The sequence below is a fragment of the Bubalus kerabau genome, chromosome 12, assembly GCF_029407905.1.
Source record: "Bubalus kerabau isolate K-KA32 ecotype Philippines breed swamp buffalo chromosome 12, PCC_UOA_SB_1v2, whole genome shotgun sequence".
NCBI lineage: Eukaryota > Metazoa > Chordata > Mammalia > Artiodactyla > Bovidae > Bubalus > Bubalus kerabau.
The window spans coordinates 74,915,329-74,940,038 of NC_073635.1; the positions used below are offsets into that span (position 1 = coordinate 74,915,329).

At 39.7% G+C, this 24,710-nt stretch overlaps 1 protein-coding gene across 1 annotated transcript in view; it reads right to left on the reverse strand.

Annotated features, from left to right (window-relative positions):
- Nucleotides 1-829: 829 nt before the first annotated feature.
- Nucleotides 830-24,710, reverse strand: part of LOC129624177 (ATP-binding cassette sub-family C member 4-like) — a 164,348-nt gene continuing 140,467 nt past the window's right edge. Inside the window, exons 28-31 of the mRNA XM_055541873.1 lie at nt 23,971-24,143; nt 23,426-23,531; nt 13,024-13,158; nt 830-1,341 (exon numbers count right to left, since the gene is read on the reverse strand). Coding sequence (XP_055397848.1) covers nt 928-1,341; nt 13,024-13,158; nt 23,426-23,531; nt 23,971-24,143 — 828 coding nt within the window. The 3' untranslated portion in view covers nt 830-927. The remainder of the gene's footprint in view (nt 1,342-13,023; nt 13,159-23,425; nt 23,532-23,970; nt 24,144-24,710) is intronic.

Consider the following 24,710-nt stretch of genomic DNA (forward strand, 5'->3'; position numbering starts at 1 on the left):
AAACAGCTCCTACAGGTCAATATCAAAAAAACAAACCCAATCAAAAAAAAAATGGTCAAAAGAGCTAAACAGACATTTTTCTAAAGAAGACATACAGATAGGCAAAAGGCACATGAAAAAATGTTCAAATGCAAATCAAAACTATAATGAAGTAGCACCTCACATTGGCCAGAATGATCATCATGAAAAAGTCTACAAATAATAAATGGTGGAGAAGATGTAGAGAAAACAGAACCCTCCTACTTTGTTGGTGGGAATGTAAATTGGTGCAACTACTATAGAAAACAGTATGGACATTCCTTAAAAAACTAAAAATATGGCTACTATATGATCCAACAATTTCACTCCTGGGCATATACCCAGAGAAAATCATAATATGAAAAGATACATGCACCCTAATGTTCATAGCAACAAAATTTACAATAGCCAAGACATGGAAGAACATAAATGTCCATTGATAGATGAATCGATAATGAAGATGTGGTTTAATAATACTCCATTTATACAATGGAGTATAATTCAGCCAATAAAAGAATGAAATAATGCCATTTGCAGCAACATGGATGGACCTAGAGATTATCACTAATTGAAATAAGCCAGAGAGAGAAAGAAAAATATATGATATTGTTTATATGCAGAATCTAAAAAAAAAATACACTAAGTCCCGTATATAGATTGAGCTCCATACTGAGAATGCATTTGTAAATAAGTCCAGCAAAGATAGCCTAGGTATCCAACTAAGACAATTGGCTACATAGTACTGTACTGTAATACATTTATAATACTTTTTCACACAAATAATACATAAAAAACAAACACAAAATTTTAAAAAGTGTTTAATTTTACACCACAATACCTCAAAAAATACAGAAGTATAGTACAAGAGGTGGCATACAGGGCTGGCATTGAGTGAACAGGCAAGAGGAGTTACTGACAGGAGGTGGGAAATGGTGGAGCTGAAGGATCATCAGCTATAGGAGACGGAACACGAGTTGCAATTTCACTCACTGACATTGATGACACAGATTCTGACTCCTTGCTTGATTCAATTTCATCTACCGTCTTACGATCCAGTGTTGTCTGGGCAGTGTCTCCTTTTTTCTTCTCATAGATGACACGGTAGCATTGGATTGCATTCTCAACGGCTGCTGCAACCTTTGTGTATTGTTCTACATTCGAGTCCTGTGCCTCGAAAACTAACAATGCCTCCTTAAATAGAGAAAATCCTCTTGCCATTTCCGGTGTTGTGAATCTCTTCGGTGTGACCACACGTTCGCATCTTTCAGAGCTTGCAACTTGAAGGTCAGTAGGTAGGGCGCTTACTGTACTCTCTTGATGAAACTAAAAAGAACAAAGAACAAAAGGAAATACATTCTACTTTCTATGCTTGACAGTCGTCCGCAAATCACCTGTTTCCTTTCCCCAAAAGCCTTATCCACATAATTTTTAAAAATAAAATGTTATTATTGGCAACTTTGAACCAAAATGGTCTTCATTTCATTATCGACTTGAAACTGAATACTAAAACCAAGCTTCCTGTGTATAAAATCCTTTATCTGACCTCTCTGTCTCTCACCTGTTACCCTGGTGTAGACCACACTCTGGCTGACAACACAAGTGAGAGAAGGCATCTTTTCACAGGGTGGGTTATGAAGGGAGTTGAGATGACTGAATACTTGCTAGCAGAGTCCTCGAAGATGGGCTGAGCCTGGGATAGAGAGGCTGAGGCTCACCTCTATCCCCTGGGATACTGCTGACCCTGGGAGAAGCTCTTTCTCTCCACACCAGCTGCCTCGCTGTGAAGTGATACAATGACCTATCTCATAAGAACTAAGTGATACTACAAACTTCAGGTTGAAAACATGCTGAGCTAAGTGTTGGTGTGATTATGATGCTGCTGAAAGACATGGCCACTCAGTCCAGGAAAGTAGCAGCATCACATGGCTTACATGAAGAAAACAAATTATATGGGAGTTCCTTTGTGACTTTTCTGATTTTATCCTTAAAGAAGCCCAGAGTCATAGTTGAGACATATTTAACCCAGTGAACATGGTAATCAGTGTGGCAGAAAGTTGGCTAAAAGATTATTAACTCTTTCTAACCTGTGACTTTGAGAAGTTACTTAGATTCTTCTGCCTCAGTTATTCCATCTGAGGGATAACAAGGCCAGCTCAGAAAGTTGTGAAGATTAAAAGACACAATGCCAAAAATGTTCAAATTCAGGACAGGCAGAGCAAAAAAACCCGAAAAATAAAAACAGTGAGTGTTGGATTTCTAGACCCATTCTTGTTCTTCTCTTCAGTTTGTTCATTATAGCTCCTCCAGTGTAGGCTGAAACAATCTATTGTTTAAACAGCAGCTAGTAGATAAAGCCATCATGACAGAATTAGATCTTACTAAAAGCAACAGAGCAATAAAAGCTCCCCTTCATAGATAAAAGGCCAGCCTGGATAGTTCAACATACGTAAAACTCTGGCTCAAGACTATGCATTCACACTTCCTGAACTGCATGGCCCAAGTTCAATCCCAGTAACCCTCAAACTTCTCATCTTTAAATCAGGTGTAACTCTGTGTACATACTGGTAGGCTTATTACCAAAATTAAAGAGTGCTGTAGAGTTTAGAGAGGATTTGTGCTCGCGACTTAATGGAATAATGAATTTTTCTCTCCTCTTATCCTTTCAGAAATCACCCTAAATAGAAAGGATATTGGGAGATTAAAAAAAAAAAAAATCCCAATCTTTGATGAAATCAGAAGTCATAGGAAATCCCAAATGACAAAAATATCTGGATGGGCTGCCTTATGCAATCAAATTAAACTGGCTGTGGCAAGACAGAGAGAGGATACTTAAGAGGAGCAGACCTCAGCAATCATGGGAGAACACAGGTCTCCAATTAAGGGGTGAATTCTAAGGTGTCAATGAGGAATCATATAGAATCACTATTTTTCCCTGAAGCATCTATACTGGTGGCATGCTAGGAGGAGATTCTGAAATGCAAGCAGCATTGATTGCTCATCTCTGAAGGCTAAGGAGGAGCACAGGGTAAATGAATATTTATTCTCAGTTTCTGACTCTTCTACACACACACACACACACACACACTCCCCATCACCACCCCAGGCCATGAAGAACTTCTGTGTTAAGCAGAGAGAATTCACTTTAGCCTGAAATGATACTTTAGCCACAACTACCCTATAAATACATGATCTAGAAAAAATTTAAAGGTGAGTAGTAGGAATAATAATAACACAGTAGTATAGAGTTTGTAAAATACACAAACAAAAAATGAGGAAAAGGAATAAGTTGAGGATATGATGGATGAAAAAATGCTCACTGACAGAGGAAAATTATGAAAAATATATGATGTAATTCATTCAAAGAAAATGTAGCAGAACAGTCAACCTGCATACAATAGACATCTGAAAGTACAGGAAAACATGACACAGCAACAGATGATGATGTAATATGAGTTGATAGAGGCCAAAATTGAAATGGAAGAGACAAATGAAGACATTAAAGAAATGATCATTCAAAAAGGCAACACAAAGAAAATTAGACACGGCTGAAAAAAACACTGTGAGACCTGGAGGATAGGCCTGAGAAAACAAGCCAAATAATTATTCATTAATATAAACTTTAAAAGTATTAAGGCTATAATAGCTCTATAAAATAGGCAAAGGACAGGTAACACACACACTATAAATATTTGTAAAGATGAGAATCCAATCAAATAAAACAAATTCAAAGATATAATTCATGTAAACTTCTGGAAATAAAACATTTGAATGTCAAGATCAAGAGTATCTGATTTCCTAGGAAAAATTAATGATTTTCAAAACAGAGAAAGAATCCTTTGAGCCTCCAGCAAAGAACACCAAGTTATTTCAAATTAGAGATGCAACAGATGAATACTTCATACAGTTGACCCTTGATCAATGTGGGTTTAGGGGCTCTGATCCTCTGAACAGTCAAAAATCTGTGTATAATTTTTTAGGCATCCTCTGTATCCATAGATTCAACCAACTTTGAATCACATAGAACTGCAGTATATATCTATTGAAAAAAAAAATCTGCCTATAAGTGGATGCATGCAGTCCAAAATTGCATTGTTCAAGGGTTAACTATATTTGGAATAAGTTGGGCAGTCTAACTACAATGGACCTTCCTTTAATACACTTGTTTACAGTGAGTACAGATTTACTCTCTATATTTATCTGTCCTGAAAGTAATTTCATAAAATATTCACTATAACAAGGAAAGATATACTGCTATTTTTCTCAATTCCTCTCTTCTTCCATTTCACTTCTTGAAACATGCTGGTTATGATGGCCAATGAATCTGGATTTCACAGCCCAATGAATCAGAACCTAAAGTTTGAAAAACACTAGAGGACAAATTTCAACTGACTAACAGAAGGAACAGGGCTTCCTTGGGGCTCATATGGTAAAGAATCTGCCTGGAATGTGGGAGACATGGGTTAGATCCCTGGGATGGGAAGATCCCTTGGAGGAGGGCATGGCAACACACTCTGGTATTCTTGCCTGGAGAATCCCCATGGAAAGAAGAGTCTGGAGGGCTACAGCCCATCAGGTCACAAAAGTCAGACATGATTGAGCAACTAAGCACAACAGAAGGAACAAATGTCATTTAAAACATACAGGTAAAATAATAGAGACTGAAGTATTTTTAAAGATTTAAAGTTAAACAGTGTCAGAAAATCCATTTAAACAAGTTAGATTTGTAGTAGAATGAAGAAAAATGGAAATATGTTGTCAGTATTTATAGTGTGGAGTCAATAATAAGGAAATAGAGTGTTCCTAGAAGAAATTAAAGTAGTATACATAAAAGAGCGGGCAAAATAAAAAAAAAAAAAAAAAAACAACAAAAAAAAACAAAACACAGACTGCAAATTAGAAGGTTTAAAGAAAATAACACTTCAGATTGAAAGCTTAACATAAGAGAACTAAGATAAAACATACCTATAAAGGTTAAGATTAAATCTCAGAGATAAACCAAACTACACACCGTTGCAGGACATACATGTACAATCTGATATTAAAAGATGGTAAAACATATACCAGGCAAATGAAAACAAAGTAAAAGCAGAAGACTCAATTTTAGTTTTGAATCAGTTTGGGTTCAGAGCCAGGAACATTAAATGAATCAAAAAGGGGTATTGATACCTTAAAGTAATAGAAAATAAAATTCATAATTCAAACACAGGCCATGGATCTCTATGCACTGAAAAATCACAGCATCAAAATTATCAAGCAAAAATGATAAGAACTACAAAGTGAAACTTAACATAATATGAGATTAATTCCCTTCTCTAAGTCCAAGTCACATCAAATGGACCAAAATAAAGAAGGATAGAAAAAACCTAAATACTGTAATTAATAAAATCACTCTAAATAAAAATTAAACATTATACCTTAAACAGACAACAGTTCATCTTTCTGAATGCATAAAGACTATTCACAAAATTATCTATATACAAGAGCACAGAAAAGTATTAATAAATTCTGTTTGGGTGGAAATAGTACAGAGAATTTTTCTTTTTATCACAAGGCAATGAAATGAATAAAATGAAGAACAAAGTAGAAAACAAATAGACATTAAAAAAATCTTCTCTCTCTAGAAAATTTCAAAAGCCTCCTTCTGAAATAATTATTGGGCCTAAGAGGAAATGGAAACCAAAACTTTAGAAATTTGTAAATAAAAATCTAAATATGATGAAAGCACACACACCAGAACCTATAGGATATAGCTAGAACATTAAGCGCAGGCAGCTGCGACCTGCGCACTTAAGCACGGGCAAGAGGAGTTACCCCACGTCTGAGGTCAGGGGCAGCGGCCAAGAGTGCCAGGCTGCGACAGCTTAGGAACAGCCGACAAGAGCTACCCAAGTCCAAGGTCAGGGGTGGCAGCTGAAAGGAGCTACCCTGCATCCAAGGTCAGGGACGTCAGGAGGAGCTACCCTGTGTCTGAGGTCAGGGGTGGCGGCCGGGAGGACCAAGCCCACGTCCAAGGAGTGGTGGCTGTGCGGGCTCAGGAGGGCCTAGAGGAGCTATCCCATGCTGAAGGTCAGGAAGGGCGGGGGTGAGGAGATACCCCTCCTCCAAGGTAAGGAGCAGCGGCTGCGCTTTGCTGGAGTAGCCGTGAAGAGATAACCCACGTCCAAGGTAAGAGAAACCCAAGTAAGATGGTAGGTGTTGCAAAAGGGCATCAGAGGGTAGACACACTTGAAACCATACTCACAGGAAGCTAGTCAATCTAATCACACTAGGACCACAGCCTTGTCTAACTCAGTGAAACTAAGCCATGCCCATGGGGCAACCAAAGACAGGCGGGTCATGGTGGAGAGATCTGACAGAATGTGGTCCACTGGAGAAGGGAATGGCAAACCACTTCAGTATTCTTGCCTTGAGAACCCCTTGAGCAGTATGAAAAGGCAAAATGATAGGATACTGAAAGAGGAACTCCCAGGTCAGTAGGTGCCCAATATGCTACTGGAGATCAGTGGAGAAATAACTCCAGAAAGAATGAAGGAATGGAGCCAAAGCAAAAACAATACCCAGCTGTGGATGTGACTGGTGATAGAAGCAAGGTCCGATGCTGTAAAGAGCAATATTGCATAGGAACCTGGAATGTCAGGTCCATGAATTAAGGCAAATTGGAAGTGGTCAAACAGGAGATGGCAAGAGTGAATGTCGACATTCTAAAAATCAGTGAACTCAAATGGACTGGAATGGGTGAATTTAACTCAGATGACCATTATATCTACTACTGCGGGCAGGAATTCCTCAGAAAAAATGGAGTAGCCATCATGGTCAACAAAAGAGTCCGTAATGCAGTACTTGGGTGCAATCTCAAAAATGACAGAATGATTTTTGTTCATTTCCAAGGCAAACCATTCAATATCACAGTAATCCAAGTCTATGCCACAACCAGTAATGATGAAGAAGCTGAAGTTGAATGGTTCTATGAAGACCTACAAGACCTTTTAGAACTAACACCTAAAAAAGATGTCCTTTTCATTATAGGGGACTGCAATGCAAAAGTAGGAAGTCAAAAACACCTGGAGTAACAAGCAAATTTGGCCTTGGAATGCGGAATGAAGCAGGGCAAAGACTAATAGAGTTTTGCCAAGAAAATGCACTGGTCATAACAAACACCATCTTCCAACAACACAAGAGAGGACTCTACACATGGACATCACCAGATGGTCAACACCAAAATCAGATTGATTATGTTCTTTGCAGCCAAAGATGGAGAAGGTCTATACAGTCAACAAAATAAGACCAGGAACTGACTGTGGCTCAGATCATGAACTCCTTATTACCAAAATCAGACTTAAATTGAAGAAAGTAGGGAAAATCATTAGACCATTCAGATATGACCTAAATCAAATCCCTTATGATTATACGGTGGAAGTGAGAAATAGACTTAAGGGCCTAGATCTGATAGATAGAATGCCTGATGAACGATGGAATGAGGTTCGTGACATTGTACAGGAGACAGGGATCAAGACCATCCCCATGGAAAAGAAATGCAAAAAAGCAAAATGGCTGTCTGGGGAGGCCTTACAAATAGCTGTGAAAAGAAGAGAAGTGAAAAGTAAAGGAGAAAAGGAAAGATATAAGCATCTGAATGCAGAGTTCCAAAGAATAGCAAGAAGCGATAAGAAAGCCTTCTTCAGTGATCAATGCAAAGAAATAGAGGAAAACAACAGAAAGGGCAAGACTAGAGATCTCTTCAAGAAAATTAGAGATACCAAGGGAACATATCATGCAAAGATGGGCTCGATAAAGGACAGAAATGGTATGGACCTAACAGAAGCAGAAGATATTAAGAAGAGGTGTCAAGAATAAACAGAAAAACTGTACAAAAAGGATCTTCAAGACCCAGATAATCACAGTGATGTGATCACTGACATAGAGTCAGACATCCTAGAATGTGAAGTAAAGTGGGTCTTAGAAAGCATCACTACGAACAAAGCTATTGGAGGTGATGGAATTCCAGTTGAGCTATTTCAATCCTGAAAGATGATGCCATGAAAGTGTTGCACTCAATATGCCAGCAAATTTGGAAAACCCAGCAGTGGCCACAGGACTGGAAAAGGTCAGTTTTCATTCCAATCCCAAAGAAAGGCGATGCCAAAGAATGCTTAAACTACCGCACAATTGCACTCATCTCACATGCTTGTAAAGTAATGCTCAAAATTCTCCAAGTCAGGCTTCAGCAATACGTGAACCGTGAACTTCCTGATGTTCAAGCTGGTTTTAGAAAAGGCAGAGGAACCAGAGATCAAATTGCCAACATCGGCTGGATCATGGAAAAAGCAAGAGAGTTCCAGAAAAACATCTATTTCTGCTTTATCGACTATATCAAAGCCTCTGACTGTGTGGATCACAATAAACTGTGGAAAATTCAGAAAGAGATGGGAATACCAGACCTCCTGACCTGCCTCTTGAGAAATCTATATGCAGGTCAGGAAGCAACAGGTAGAACTGGACATCGAACAACAGACTGGTTTCAAATAGGAAAAGGAGTACGTCAAAACTGTATTTTGTCACCCTGCTTATTTAACTTATATGCAGAGTACATCATGAGAAACGCTGGACTGGAACAAAGATAAGCTGGAATCAAGATTGCTGGGAGAAATATCAATAACCTCAGATATGCAGATGACACCACCCTTATGGCAAAAGTGAAGAGGAACTAAAAAACCTCTTGATGAAAGTGAAAGTGGAGAGTGAAAAAGTTGGCTTAAAGCTCAACATTCAGAAAACAAAGATCATGGCATCCAGTCCCATCACTTCATGGGAAATAGATGGGGAAACAGTGGAAACAGTGTCAGACTTTTTTTTTTTGGGCTCCAAAATCACTGCAGATAGTGACTGCAGCCATGAAATTAAAGGACGCTTACTCCTTGGAAGGAAAGTTATGACCAACCTAGATAGCATATTCAAAATCAGAGACATTACTTTGTCAACAAAGGTTTGTCTAGTCTGGGCTATGGTTTTTCCTGTGGTCATGTATGGATGTGAGAGTTGGACTGTGAAGGAGACTGAGCGCTGAAGAATTGATGCTTTTGAACTGTGTTGGAGAAGACTCTTGAGAGTTCCTTGGACTGCAAGGAGATCCAACCAGTCCATTCTGAAGGAGATCAGCCCTGGGATTTCTTTGGAAGGAATGATGCTAAAGCTGAAATTCCAGTACTTTGGCCACCTCATGCGAAGAGCTGACTCATTGGAAAAGACTCTGATACTGGGAGGGATTGGGGGCAGGAGGAGAAGGGGACGACAGAAGATGAGATGGCTGGATGCCATCACTGACTTGATGGATGTGAGTCTGAGTGTACTCCAGGAGTTGGGGATAGACAGGGAGGCCTGGCATGCTGCGATTCATGGGGTCGCAAAGTGTCAGACATGACTGAGCAACTGGACTGAACTGACTTAACTGAGAACATTATTCAGAGAAAAGTTTACAGCCTTGAAATGTTTATATTAATAAACAAGAAAGAATGAAAACAAATACATTCAAGAAGTAAGAAGCAACAACAAAATAAACCAAAGGAAGGAAGAAATTATCAGATAAAAAAACAGAAAGTGATAAATTATTAAAAAGAATATAAGTAGCATATGATTGTGAGAGTCCTTTGGGAGAAAAATATAAAACTAACAGTATTAGAAAGGAAAATAGGAGTAGGGAATGAAGAGTGAAAAATTTGGTTTAAAGCTCAACATTCACAAAACGAAGATCATGGCATCTGGTCCCATCACTTTATGGGAAATAGATGGGGAAAGCATAAATACTAAGTAGCCATTAAAAATGATATATGTATTTATATAATCTGAGATATAATATTAAATGAAAAAAGCAAGTGATAGGTGTTATTTGTGCTTAAAAACAGAAAGGCCACATATGCACATGTCCTTAATGATGCACAGAGCATGTCAACCCTGCCAACACCTTAACTTCAGACTTCCAGCCTCTAGAGCTGTGAGGAAATAAATTTCTGTTAAGTTACCTGTTCTGTGGTACTTTGTATGGTAGGCCTGGTAAACTAATAAAGTCTTCAGCTTTATGTATCTAAAAAGCACTTTCTCTGCTACTTCACAGATCATTTGAAACAGTCAATCAGATGGCAATTCAGCTCGCCTGCACCAACATTTTCCGGGAAGCAACTCCATGGCCAAGGGAACATGACTTAGGGAGTCTAGCTCAGCAGTAGAACAGTTGATTGCAGGAAAGTGTGACCTGGAAGCACTTCTCAGATGTTGAGTTTTCTCTTCAAATAAATGAATTCTGTTCTGTTACAGTGAAAAGCTTGTTGACTTAGGCTAAACATTCCAATGTGACAGCTCTGAAAGATGCACTGATATCTGATGCCCGTGCATTTACAACATTGACAACTGACAGCTTGTTCCATTAAGAGGACTGAGCACAAGCAGAAAGAGAGTCAAGAAGACTTTCAACTGGGATGAGAATCAGGATCAGTATTTCATTATGTCTCTCCAAAGAGGTGACCTGACCAGTGGCAGGACTGAAATCCAAGAGTGATCTTCTGCACCCTGTGAATCTGGGTGATTGGCTCCGCCTTGGCTACCATGTAACAGAAGGAGCAGTGTGTTCTCACACGACATAGAATGCAGTACTGAGGGCTACACTCAGCCTCCCCCAGCAATTCCCTCTCTGGGCCCCCTGGACCAGCTTTGAAACTCTGGGTGAGTCCTGGACCCAATCTTCTCACCCATGACATGAGATAAAAAAGGGCTATTGTGAGGATTAAGTAAAATTATATGTGAGCACTGTGTAAAATAAATTATAAAGAACAACACAAATATAACTTACCATTAATATTGTTAAAGTAGGTGCAAGACGATTAGACCAGGAATCAAGTTTTCTAATTCTATGACCTATGTCTGTTTTTGTACGTATGTTATACTCATTTGAAACATTTACTGGAAGAAAAGATTTCTAATTCTGTGTCTGCTGCAAATTAGGGTAACACTCATTGTATATATAGGGCCATCTTCTTTCTAAGAGGACTTAGTTTACTCATCTGTAAAATGAGGGTGGTGAACCCTATTATCTTGTGTTATTTGGACCTATCTAAAATGCTGTAATCTATTTCTCATCACTCAATGTCTGATAAGATGTAATGATAACACATTTATTAAATGAAGACTTTGATATGTAGGTTGGGGACACCTTCCTTTGATGTGAAATGCCTAAAGTCAAAAGAACAAAAGGATTTGGGAGATTCCTAGCTGTTTTATAACTATGTTATACAGGGAATCACAAGTGAATATCAAGTCTTAGGAGGGAAGTTCTGACAATGAGACACTCTAGTTGATTAAAAAAGAAAAAAAAAAACGCTCTGTGAATTTCTGGAATAAAAAAATTAGGGCTCTAAGTGTAGCTTCTCTACATTTTCATATGATATGAATATTTACAAAAAGTTCAAAACACAGACTTCGTCAGCCCTAAACCAATATTTAAACTCTAACTTCCCAACTCTTTAGCCAGCTCTGTTACCCTGGACAACTTCCTACCCTTAGAACAGTAGAAGGTACAGCTTTTCATTTCTTCAATTCTAAGGAGGAAGAATGAGACGACACAGAAACAGAGGGAACTTAGACTACATTTTAGATAAACCTTTCATAAAAATTACTGTTAGATACTGGGACATACTTTCTTCAAGTGATATTTTGAATACTACAGAAGTAATTTCAGTCTACTTACAAGTGAAAATCTGGGGAATGCAGAAAAGTATGAATAAGGAAAAATGTACCCATAATTTACTGCCCAGAGATAAAGTTTTGATGGATAGCCTCACCACAGAGTTGGAAGCCTCTTTCCACCTCAGTCAATCCACGCATCTCAAGGGGTGAGAATGCCAGACCTTCCCTCCCTCCATTCTTCCATCAACCCCATTACCACCTTATTCTAGAAAGAATTACAGGTGGCTGCATGACAATGGATAAGTCCCTTAGACCAGACCTCAGTTACCACATTTGTACGATGAGACACTACCACCTCACCTTTGTTAGGAAGATACCACATAACCTGAATGTTACCCATTGAGCACCTTCTTCACACCATGCATAGTGCTTAGTGCTTCACATACCTCATCTCTGTGAAAGTGCTTTGTAAACTTTCAAGCACAATTCAGACTACAGTGTAAAGGTACTGTTAATTCCTGGCATATCCTGAAGACAATTTCATCTTCCAGAAGGTAGAGGAAACTTAAGGGAGTAATTGGACCTAATTCTAAACAACAAAGAATTAGAGAGAAAGTGACAGTATCATGTAGAAGTTTTCCTTAAACATTAGAAAACAGAAGAGATCTACACTTTTCCCTGGTAGATCTTCCTAGACCCAAAATATTCCAAATGTTTTCCTTCAAACCCTCAAATGTCCTGAATGTTCCTTGATAGGACTTGCATCAAAAATGGTTGTCATCAATGAGCACCAATCAGAATGAAATGTAAAGGGTTTGCAAAATGAGAATATTCCATACTTTATGAGAATCTGAACCCAAAGTTCAAAGATGTGCCTTTGAAATCTCTCAGGCACATGAGCATGCACACATCCTGTACCCCACCCCCACGACTGCTGGAGATTCTCAGCAGATCCATCTTCCACCAGTTGTGTGTGTTTTAGGGTCCAGTCATAAAGCTTTGTCTCTGGAGGCTTATAAGAGCACAGAGTGCTTGTTAACAGACCACTGATGCAAGATCATGAGGAGTGAACCATGGAGAGGAACTTTAATTACAACTCCCTGCAGCAGGCTTCCCTGGTGGCTCTGTGGTAAAGAATCTGCCTACAATGTGGGAAACCCAGGTTTGACCCTTCAATGGAGTAGATGCCCTGGAGAAGAAAATGACAACCCACTCCAATATTCTTTGCCTGGAAAATCCCCTGGATAAAGGAGCCTGGTGGGCTACAGTCCATAGGGTCAAAAGCAAGTGGACATGACTGAGCGACTTTCACTTTCCCTGCAGCGAGCTCACCTGTTTTGCTCTTTCGGTGAGGGCAACAGCCTCCTCCTCGCCCAGCTGTTGCACCATCTTGTAAAACAGGCTGTCTCTATTTTGCAGCAAAACAAATGGTTCATCATGTTCTTCCAGTCTCCCTGAATCCAAAACCTGTTTATCAGCAGAAACAAACCCATTAATGCACAAGGTTTCTCAGTAACATATTAGAACTTCGACAGTATTTCTAAAAGGGCAGGACAGGGAGAATAGAGAGAATCTATTTGGGTGGTAGGATTGAATGGTATTTAAAAGGTTTGATTACCCTGTTTTAAGGGCTTCCCTGGTAGCTCAGCTGGTAAAGAATCCACCTGCAATACTGGAGACCCCAGTTTGATCTCTGGCTCAGTAAGACCCCCTGGAGAAGGGATAAGCTACCCACTCCAGTTTCTTGGGCTTCCCTGGTGGTTAAGAAGGTAAAGAATCCGCCTGCAATGTGGGAGACCTTAGCTCAATCCCCGGGTTGGAAAGATCCCCTGGAGAAGGGAAAGGATACTCACTCCAGTATTCTTGCCTTGAGAATTCCCTGAACAGAGGAGCCTGGAGGGCTATAGCCCATGGGGTGGCAAAGAGTCAGGCAGGACTGAGCGACTTTCACTTTCACCCTGTTTTAAGAGGGAGACAAAGGCCTAACCCAACCTTTTATTACTATGTTATAGGAAATGAGGAAAATGAAAGTTTTTGATTATGACTATGGGCACTTTATATTCTGCCAAGGACATTTAGGGTTGTTACCATTATTGCTTTCAGCTTAGACTCTGAGCTTTAAGGGCTACTTATATACAGAGTTGGGAAATTTCTTAATTCAAGAAAATCAATTAATTTAAAAAGTTGATATCATACAAACCAGATGGCAATGACCTGACAGCAAATTAACTGTCAAGCTGGTTTGACAGAATCTGAGCAACATTTGGGGAAAAAAGAAAATGCTTCCAGAATTGCTTTAGGGTCCTGGATTACATCAGCTGCTAAGACAGGCAAAACCTCTCATTGGAGAGGTTAAGATGCTTCTTGAAGTTGGCTTTTGTTGTAGTTTATTTTTTAAGAGTGAAAGACTGGCAAAGAGCTGCTACATAATCAACTTTAGCAGAATTGCTCTGCACAGAAGAAATCTCTAGGAATTCAATTTTCTCTTTGGATAAGACTAAAGAAGCAAATAAAAAGTTGAGCTTCAAATTCTAGTGATCACGACCCACACAGAACACAGGGGCAGCCCAATCTGAATTGCCAAGGATCTAAATCTGTTTTCACAAATTATCTTTATCTGCTTCTTTTTCTTTCTTTCTTGAGCTGCCTGACTTTCAACCCTTTTACTGCATAGTGATATGTTCACTAAGTGAAAATTAAAAGGGAGAGGAGGGTCCTCTTAACTTGGTCTTTCTACTTATTAGTGACTTTGGTTAATGATTTTGGAGGGGAAAAAAAGTCTAAAACAATGGGCCCAAATGGCACAGCTATAAAAATATTTCTGATGTTAAGTGGTACTTACTTCTTCACTAGGTCATGTTTAGAGTAAATGTTCAAGAGAATAGGCTGAAACTCTAAACTGAACACAGGTTGTTTTTCCACATCTAGGTGTTGCAGTTAATTTGATACCATGGTATTTAATTGAAAACATTTAATTCTCATAAAGTTATGAGACATAACATTTACGTCTCATAAAGGCCATTTTCCTCTTAACCTTTTGTTTACCACTATCAATCATTACTAAGGGTAGCTTTCTCAAATGAGTTCAAGAATAACTGAACCTGTCACATCCAAATAATAATTTAAATGGTCTGTAACTTGGCAAGCCAATTTTGATGCTCCAAATGTGTAATTTTACTTAAGTATAGCATGATAGAACATAACTACTCCTCTCCCAATGTTGAAGAAAAAGAAAAATGCAATTTTAAAACATAGGTTTCAACATACCAACAATTAATCTACAAGAGAATAGACAAGACTATATAATGGAGAGAAGACCATCTTTTCAATAAGTAGTACTGGGAAAGCTGGACAGCTACATGGAAATCAATGAAATGAGAACACTATTGCACACTATAAACAAAAAGAAGCTCAGAATGGTTTAAAGACCTAAATAAAAAACATGATAAGAGAACATAGGCAAAACATTCTCGGACGTAAATTCTATCAATATTTTCTTAAATTAGTCTCCCAGGGAAAAATAAATACAAGCAAATATAAACAACAAGATCTAATTAAACTTAAAAGATTTTTCACAGAAAAGGAAACCACCAACGGAATGAAAAGAAAATATATGGAATGAGATAAAATATTTACAACTGATACAGTCAACAAGGGGTTAATACCCAAAATACACAAAAAGGTCATACAATGCAATATCACAAAACAAACAGGAGGGGGCAGAAGTAGGAGAAAAAAGAAACAAACAACCCAATAAAAAATGGCCAGAAGAATGAAACAGATATTTCTCTAAAGAAGACATACAGATGGCCAATCAGTTCAGTTCAGTTCAGTCGCTCAGTCGTGTCCGACTCTTTGTGACCCCATGAATCACAGCACGCCAGGCCTCCCTGTCCATCACCAACTCTAGGAGTTCACTCAGACTCACGTCCATCGAGCCAGTGATGCCATCCAGCCATCTCATCCTCTGTCGTCCCCTTCTCCTCCTGCCCCCAATCCCTCCCAGCATCAGAGTCTTTTCCAATGAGTCAGCTCTTCGCATGAGGTGGCCAAAGTACAGCTTTAGCATCATTCCTTCCAAAGAAATCCCAGGGCTGATCTTCAGAATAGACTGATTGGATCTCCTTGCAGTCCAAGGGACTTTCAAGAGTCTTCTCCAACACCACAGTTCAAAAGCATCAATTCTTCGGCGCTCAGCTTTCTTCACAGTCCAACTCTCACATCCATACATGACCACAGGAAAAACCATCGCCTTGACTACACGGACCTTTGTTGGCAAAGTAATGTCTGTGCTTTTGAATATGCTATCTAGGTTGGCCATAACTTTGTTCCAAGGAGTAAGTGTCTTTTAATTTCATGGCTGCAGTCACCATCTGCAGTGATTTTGGAGCCCAAACAAATAAAGTCTGACACTGTTTCCACTCTTTCCCCATCTATTTCCTATGAAGTGATGGGACCGGATGCCATGATCTTCGTTTTCTGAATGTTGAGCTTTAAGCCAACTTTTTCACTCTCCACTTTCACTTTCATCAAGAGGCTTTTGAGTTCCTCTTCACTTTCTGCCATAAGGGTGGTGTCATCTGCATATCTGAGGTGATTGATATTTCTCACAGCAATCTTGATTCCAGCTTGTGTTTCTTCCAGTCCAGCATTTCTCATGATGTACTCTGCATATGAATTAAATAAGCATGGTGACAATATACAACCTTGACGTACTCCTTTTCCTATTTGGAACCAGTCTGTTGTTCCATGTCCAGTTCTAACTGTTGCTTCCTGACCTGCATACAAATTTCTCAAGACGCAGATCAGGTGGTCTGGTATTCCCATCTCTTTCAGAATTTTCCACAGTTTATTGTGATCCACACAGTTAAAGGCTTTGGCATAGTCGATAAAGCAGAAATAGATGTTTTTCTGGAACTCTCTTGCTTTTTCCATGATCCAGCCGATGTTGGCAATTTGATCTCTGGTTCCTCTGCCTTTTCTAAAACCAGCTTGAACATCAGGAAGTTCACGGTTGACGTATTGCTGAAGCCTGGCTTGGAGAACGTTGAACACTACTTTACTAGCGTGTGAAATGAGTGCAATTGTGCGGTAGTTTGAACATTCTTTGGCATTGCCTTTCTTTGGGATTGGAATGAAAACTGACCTTTTCCAGTCCTGTGGCCACTGCTGGGTTTTCCAAATTTGCTGGCATATTGAGTGCAGCACTTTCACAGCATCATCTTTCAGGATTTGAAATAGCTCAACTGGAATTCCATCACCTCCACTAGCTTTTGTAGTGATGCTTTCTAAGGCCCACTTGACTTCACATTCCAGGATGTCTGGCTCTAGGTCAGTGATCACACCATCGTGATTATCTGGGTCATGAAGATCCTTTTTGTACAGTTCTTCTGTGTATTCTTGCCACCTCTTCTTAATATCTTCTGCTTCTGTTAGGTCCATACCATTTCTGTCCTTTATTGAGCCCATCTTTGCATTAAATGTTCCCTTGGTATCTCTAATTTTCTTGAAGAGATCTCTAGTCTTGCCCTTTCTGTTGTTTTCCTCTATTTCTTTGCATTGATTGCTGAGGAAGGTTTTCTTATCTCTTCTTGCTATTCTTTGCAACTCTGCATTCACATGCTTATATCTTTCCTTTTCTCCTTTACTTTTTGCTTCTCTTCTTTTCACAGCTATTTGTAAGGCCTACCCAGACAGCCATTTTGTTTTTCTGCATTTCTTTTCCATGAGGATGGTCTTGATCCCTGTCTCCTGTACAATGTCACAAACCTCATTCCATCGTTCATCAGGCATTCTATCTATCAGATCTAGGCCCTTAAATCTATTTCTCACTTCCACTGTATAATCATAAGGGATTTGATTTAGGTCATATCTGAATGGTCTAATGATTTTCCCTACTTTCTTCAATTTAAGTCTGATTTTGGTAATAAGGAGTTCATGATCTGAGCCACAGTCAGTTCCTGGTCTTGTTTTTGTTGACTATATAGAGCTTCTCCATCTTTGGCTGCAAAGAACATAATCAATCTGATTTCGGTGTTGACCATCTGGTGATATCCATGTGTAGAGTCTTCTCTTGTGTTGGTGGAAGAGGGTATTTGCTATGACCAGTGCATTTTCTTGGCAAAACTCTATTAGTCTTTGCCCTGCTTCATTCCGCATTCCAAGGCCAAATTTGCCTGTTACTCCAGGTGTTTTTGACCTCCTACTTTTGTATTCCAGACCCCTATAATGAAAAGGACATCTTTTTTAGGTGTTAGTTCTAAAAGGTCTTGTAGGTCTTCATAGAAGCGTTCAACTTCAGCTTCTTCAGCATTACTGGTTGGGGCATAGACTTGTATTACTGTGATATTGAATGGTTTGCCTCGGAAATGAACAGAGATCATTCTGTTGTTTTTGAGATTGCATCCAAGTACTGCATTTTGGACTCTTTTGTTGACCCCGATGGCTACTCCATTTCTTCTGGTGGATTCCTGCCCACAGTAGTAGATATAATGGTCATCTGAGTTAAATTCACCCATTCCAGTCCATTTGAGTTCGCTGATTCCTAGAATGTCGACCCCATGTCCGTGGTCAGGGGTGGCGGCCGGGAGGAGCTACCCCATGCCTGAGGCCAGGGGCAGTGGCCGGGAGGACCAACCCCATGCCTGAAGCCAGGGGCGGCGGCCAGGAGGGCCAACCCCACATCCAAGGAGCTGTGGCTGCGTGGGCGCAGGAGGGCCTAGAGGTGCTATCCCACGTTGAAGGTCTGGAAGGGCGGTGGTGAGGAGATACCCCTCGTCTCATCCAAGGCAAGGAGCAGTGGCTGCGCTTTGATGGAGCAGCCATGAAGAGATACCCCATGTCCAAGGTAAGAGAAACCCAAGTAAGATGGTAAGTGTTGCATGAGGGCATCAGAGGGCAGACACACTGAAACCATATTCACAGAAAACTAGTCAATATAATCACACTAGTACCACAGCCTTGTCTAACTCAATGAAACTAAGCCATGCCCCTGGGGCAACCCAAGAAGGGCAGGTCATGGTGGAGAGATCTGACAGAATGTGGTCCACTGGAGAAGGGAATGGCAAACCACTTCAGTATTCTTGCCTTGAGAACCCCATGAACAGTATGAAACATTATGAACAGTATGTAAAAGGAACTCCCCAGATGGCCAATAGGCACTGAAAATACATTCAACATCACTAATAATTAGAGAGCCTGGCAGCTCCTTAAGGGCAGGGCTATGCAGTTTTCCTTATTTGCTCTTGCATCTCAGGGCCGTGGTGTTATACATGATAAGTAACAAACACACAGTACATGCCAGTTGAAAGTTCAATATAAATGAAACTAAATTCAGGGTGTGACTGGGTGAGTGCCTAATGGTGTCGTTTGTCAAGACTACAGGGTGAGATCAAGGGGAGGATGAGTCCAGCTGGCATGGGGAACAGCTAAGGAAGGGGATACAGGGATGATAGGATGAGGGATGTAGACCTGGAGGACCACATGCCTCAGATTGATGACTGTGGACAAGAGGGAGAGTGAGAGGGGAAATGAGGGAGGGACAAACCAGGGCTGAGGATAGAGGCTTCAAACTCATTTATGCCAAATACTGGAAAAGATAAAGAAGAAAAGAGAGAGAGAGGAGGAGGAATTGAGAGAAGCAGGAGTGAAGTGTGGCCAAGACTCACATCAAGGGCTACAAGAGCTGAGATGGGACACAAACTGAATAAAAGCCAAAAATACAATTTTACCAACTTAGCCTTTATATTTACCGGTTTGATCAAAGATTCTAGATATTTCAGAACACATAAACATAAAGTGGCTCCAAATTCTCTTTATGAACAGAAAAATAGCTATAGTTTTGAATTTTTATTTTAACATCCTTTATAAGAAAAGGCTCCTGTAACCCACTAGCCGCCCCCCCCAACGTGTTCACTCTTCCCATAACCCAAGTTAAACTATAAATTAAACCATATATTCAAGTTGGTATAGTAACCATCCCTCAATCCCAGGCCCACCCCAGGAATGCCAACCTCAAATTACTGTCACTTTCTGGTAGGGTAAGCAAAAATACGTCATATTGGCTGAGTCAGTTACATAAGCTCAATGAAGATGTGTTTATCAGATCTGTGTAGCAGCAGATATTCCAGGTAGCTGTCCTAGACATAAAAATTAAGTGGACCCACTGCAAGATAATTTAATTCATTTTCCTTGGCAGGATGCCATCAGTGATAATAGAATGGCTGCAGGAAGAGTCAGTGGTGGGTGGGGATGGGATGGAGGTAAAGTCTGATAAGAATGACATACTGGGAGCAGCTCTCAATATGGCAGACAGCAATGAAGAGAAATTTCACTTAGTGACAAGTAGAGTGGGGAGGGGAAGGTCTGAGTGTCAGACCTCTGTTTTGGCTGCCAGGTGACACTAGGATAGTTACCAACCTTGGAAAATGGATCCTTCCTTGGAATATACCTGTGATTTACTCAGTGATGAGACAATGTAGCAAGTATTAACTCAAAACCCTTTCTTAGGTTATGAAATAATAAATCATTCTTTTCCCTGGGGGGAGGCCGGGTCACAGCCACCTCCACAGATGCTCTCCCAAAGCTGCTGAGTTTGCATGTATGTGTCCCCTCATAAAGTATTTCCCATCCCCGATTGTGTTTTCTATGTCCACATTAGTTATCTTTTCCTCTGAAAGCTTGAATGAAATCTTGTGGCATGTTTTTTTTAGATAGTTTTTAAAAAGTTTATCTGCAATGTTGTGTTAGTTTCAGGTGTACAACAAAGTTAATTAGTTACACATATACAAATACCCATTCTTTCTTATTTTTATTTTTTATCCATACCTTTATAGAGTCTTTTCCTGTATAAGTTATTACATAATATTGTCTAGGCATGTTGTTGGAGCTTTTCTCTTCTGAATGCTCTAACTGTAGCCAGGTAAGCTTATAAAAGAAGGGTGAAAACTAGAATTTAAGTCAATTATTATAAGATTGCCTATAAACAGAAAAGGGGTAGCCTAAGTTACTTGGCTCTGGTTTTGGTCCTTCATCACTCATTTCTGGAGCATTCTCTAAGTGCAGACAGTGAAAATGCTGACCACAGGCAACACTGTTAGAACAATGGCAGATTGTCACATGCTTCTTTGTTCGCACTACTAGGCAGAATTCAGGTGATATGAAGACTTAAGTGTGCAAGGACTAGAGGGAAAAGCTGTGCTGAAGAGAAAACACCACAAACAACCAGCCAATCCTAAAAACTACAGGAAGAAGCCTTTAATGTAGAGACAGTGTGAGTATTAGGAAAAAGAGAATTTCCAATTTGTCTGTCTTGTTCCACTGTTTTGTGGCAATGAAGCAAGAAAGGAAGATTAAATTACCATTAATATTGTAGTACCAAAAACCAAACAGAAATCTCTAGGGTACATTTAGAAGAAAAGATTTAAAATTTGAACAGACCCCTAAATGAGCTGGGATCAAGTCACCTTTCTCTTGCTGCCTCTAATGCCTGACAAAGGGCTTGAAACAAGTAAACTTCACAGCATCTTTCATTTATTGTGGAACAAGGGTGCATTGGGGGACAGTCTGGGAAATGCAATGCTGAGAGGTGAGAATAACAAAGGGACAGGTAAAGAGTAGAAATAAAATGTTACTTTTCCAATTAGCACTCAAGAACACAAACTGAGGGACTAAGGATGCTGGATACTGAACAACATTTCTAGAATTTAAGAGTCACTGTCCTGTAATCTTGGAATGTCACTTGGTCCCTCACAAAACTCTGCAGGAGAGGCCTACTTCCGACTGAGATATTTTAGTCCAGGTGACCAGACACACTGCTTGGAGCCTAGAGCATCCCTTTGGTTGAGGATGCCCCACTCCTGTTATCTGCCTCCCCAGAGCTCGCTCCTGTGCATGTCCAGCTCAGGAGAGTGAGGCTACAGGCACTGCCTCAGTGCTGACAGCCTGGTATCTACTTAGTTCCCCACTGATGATCCCACCTGACAATGCATGGAAAGTAGGGTGGGAGGTGATAATCCAGGAACTCCCCAAGAAGTCAAAAAAGACAGCTCAATTATCACTGGACATAAGTACATTTGAATATTACTGACCATTTATTACAAATTATTAGTTTAGTTTGGACCATCAAAACCCCTGATTAACTCCATCTGTTCCTTATTATGAACTGTGTTGGCTGTATCTATTTACTTCATCACTAATTGGCATCACTGAAGACTGTGGTTTCTTATGACAGTGGTTAGCATTTGTAAGATGAATGAAGTCAGCTCATTGCGACAGGCTGGGGGTTAGCCTGAAAATAGTTTGCATTCTCTGGGCTTATTTGCAGTTAAAGGTTTTCCTTAGGGGCATGTCTTCCCTATCATTTTACAAATACACATCCTAAGATTTATTGAAACTTAGCAAGCAACAGAGGGAAAGGACAGAGAAAGAAAGAAAAGCAATAGAGAGGAGAAAAGAAGGAAGGAAATTCAGTCGTGTCTGACTCTTCATGACCCCATGGACTGTAGTTCGCCAGGCTCCTCTGTCCATGGAATTCTCCAGGCAAGAACACTGGAGTGGGTTGCCATTCCCGTCTCCAGGGGTTCTTCCCAATCCAGGGATCAAACCCGGGTCTCCTACATTGCAAGCAGATTCTTTACCATCTGAACCACCAGGGAAGCCCAAAGCCAAGGAAGGAAATATTAAATTACTAAGGAATAAGACCCATTCAAACCTGACAGGAAGAAACTAGACAGATATCCAGAGACCAAAGCTTGGAGCCTGCCCTGTGCGCAGTGCCCAGATCTATTGTGTGAGAGACTTGCTGGTTGTTTATCTACAGTCTCTCAACCTCTGATCTACTTTTCTTTTTACATTCTCAACTCTGATGCAGTGGCTGGTTCTCTGCAAATCACATTTTAGAGGCTCCTTGGTCAGATGGCTTTTGTTATGTTCTGCCAGTAGGGGGCACCAGAGGGACACTCAAGGTGCAAATCAGAACAAATGGAACTTGGTTTTTGCTACTCCTGCATCACCTCAGCAGTGAGACCTGACTCCAGCTCCCAGTTTCTATTAGCCCATGGAACTTCTACTAGCCTCACTGTGCTCCCTCATGAATATGATGAGAAACTGGACAGTGAACTCTCCTTAGAGGTCTGAGCACTGACTCTTGGGACCTCTATTCTGAGTTCTTAGGTCTGGAGATAGTAGCTATCTCCTAAAATTACTATTCTAGTGTTTCCTATCATTTTTCCATCCCTTCAGTTCCTATGAAACGAGTTTCCTGTATTAAATTCTTTCTGTTGAAATACTTTTTTTTTTTCTCATAGAATCCCCTCTAACAGCAACAGCTAAGAAATTCTGCAACTTTACACAAAACCTCCTGTCAGTCTTAATGAAAGGTTAATTTTTTGATTAAGGGAATCCAAAAATGCTAAAACTGTGACATAGCAAATATGACTGTGTCCTTTACCACTCTGAAATATGAAGATATGTCTTAAATTTGCAATATTTTCATGGTTGGCCATCTTAAAGAATAATGACAATTTAAATAAACCTTTTATATAAAATTATTTGATCTATTTCTTAATAGCAACTTCTGAAAGTATCATTAAGCACCTGAGCTATTATCAGGAATGAAGAAAAATTAAAGAAAATTGACTTATTGGAGGTTTCTATCATGTTTTACAAAGAAAAAATACATTGAAAAATTGAATGTAAATGGAAATGCCTGAAATTCCACACGTGAAGGTCTTACCATTATCTTGTTACTGTCAATAATAGTATTCAATCTGTGTGTGATGGTTAGCACAGTGCAGTGGGCAAATTTCTCACGAATTTTTTTTTGTATTAACTCTTCAGTTCTAGAATAAAAGAAGTTTATATAGTTCAGTAAGACAGGAAAAGCAGACTTAAGACCTAAAAATATCATATGATATTTTTATAATGTTTTTAATCAATACTTTAATATATAGTCTTCTTCCTGAAAAGCTAAGTGTAAAAAGTATATTTAAAAATTTACTATTTTTCATAAAATGATGGAAAATAGTCCTCCCTCAAAATTGCTAGAAACTCTCGGGAGCTGGATACAGGAATCTAGCTCTCTTAGGATGCCTCATAACAACATTAGCACTATATATGTAACATGTCTTGGTTTCTTCTTTTGTTTTCTGGAAATAATATTATCAACAGATATCCATGGGGCCAAGAGAGCACTTAGAAACATTTTTAAGCATCACTAAATGTTTTCCATTTACCACATTTACAAGTTAGATTCAAGGTTTCCAGGCCTCAGCTCCATACCTTGGATCCACGTTTGATGTGGTTTTGTCAATAATCAGTATGTGACTTTTCTTGAGAATAGCCCTGGCAAGGCACACCAGTTGTCTCTGTCCAACACTCAAGTTCAACCCGGATTCTGCTAATTCACTATCCATTTTACCAGGAAGATCTTCGATTGCTTTTTTAAGTTGTACCTATGGATACAGAAAGAATGACAATTTTCTAAACCAACTCTACTGTAGTAGACCATCCTCTTAGACGTTAGAGCTTTGATATCCTCAGGACTTCTTATGTATTGTACATGTACAGCCAGGTGATGGAGAGAGCTCTTTCCAATGAACGTTCACTGAGAAAGATGGTGGAGTCAACCCAGCACAGAAAGATCTCAGTGTCCCCTATCCCTGCCACAGACATCCCTGCCACAGGACATCTAGGGATTAGTTAAGGAAGTCTCAAAAAGTGAAGCTATTTCTCCCAATGTGATTTGAACAGAAAGGTTAAAAGGATCTTTCTGGTTAAGTTTCCCAAAGGACATTTTACATAGGAGTTGGTACACTAAAGGGTATACTAAACTTTCTTTAAAAAAATATTGCAGGACGTATGGTTCTCTAAATATACAATCTTGTCAGCACTTTACCATTTTGGAAGGTCCAAATGTTTAAAAAATATAAATTTAAAGAATGCAAACTGCGCCTCATACCTCAGCAAACCTTGAGCCTATTTTGGTGATGATTCTTTCCCAAGTTTAACACAATAACTAC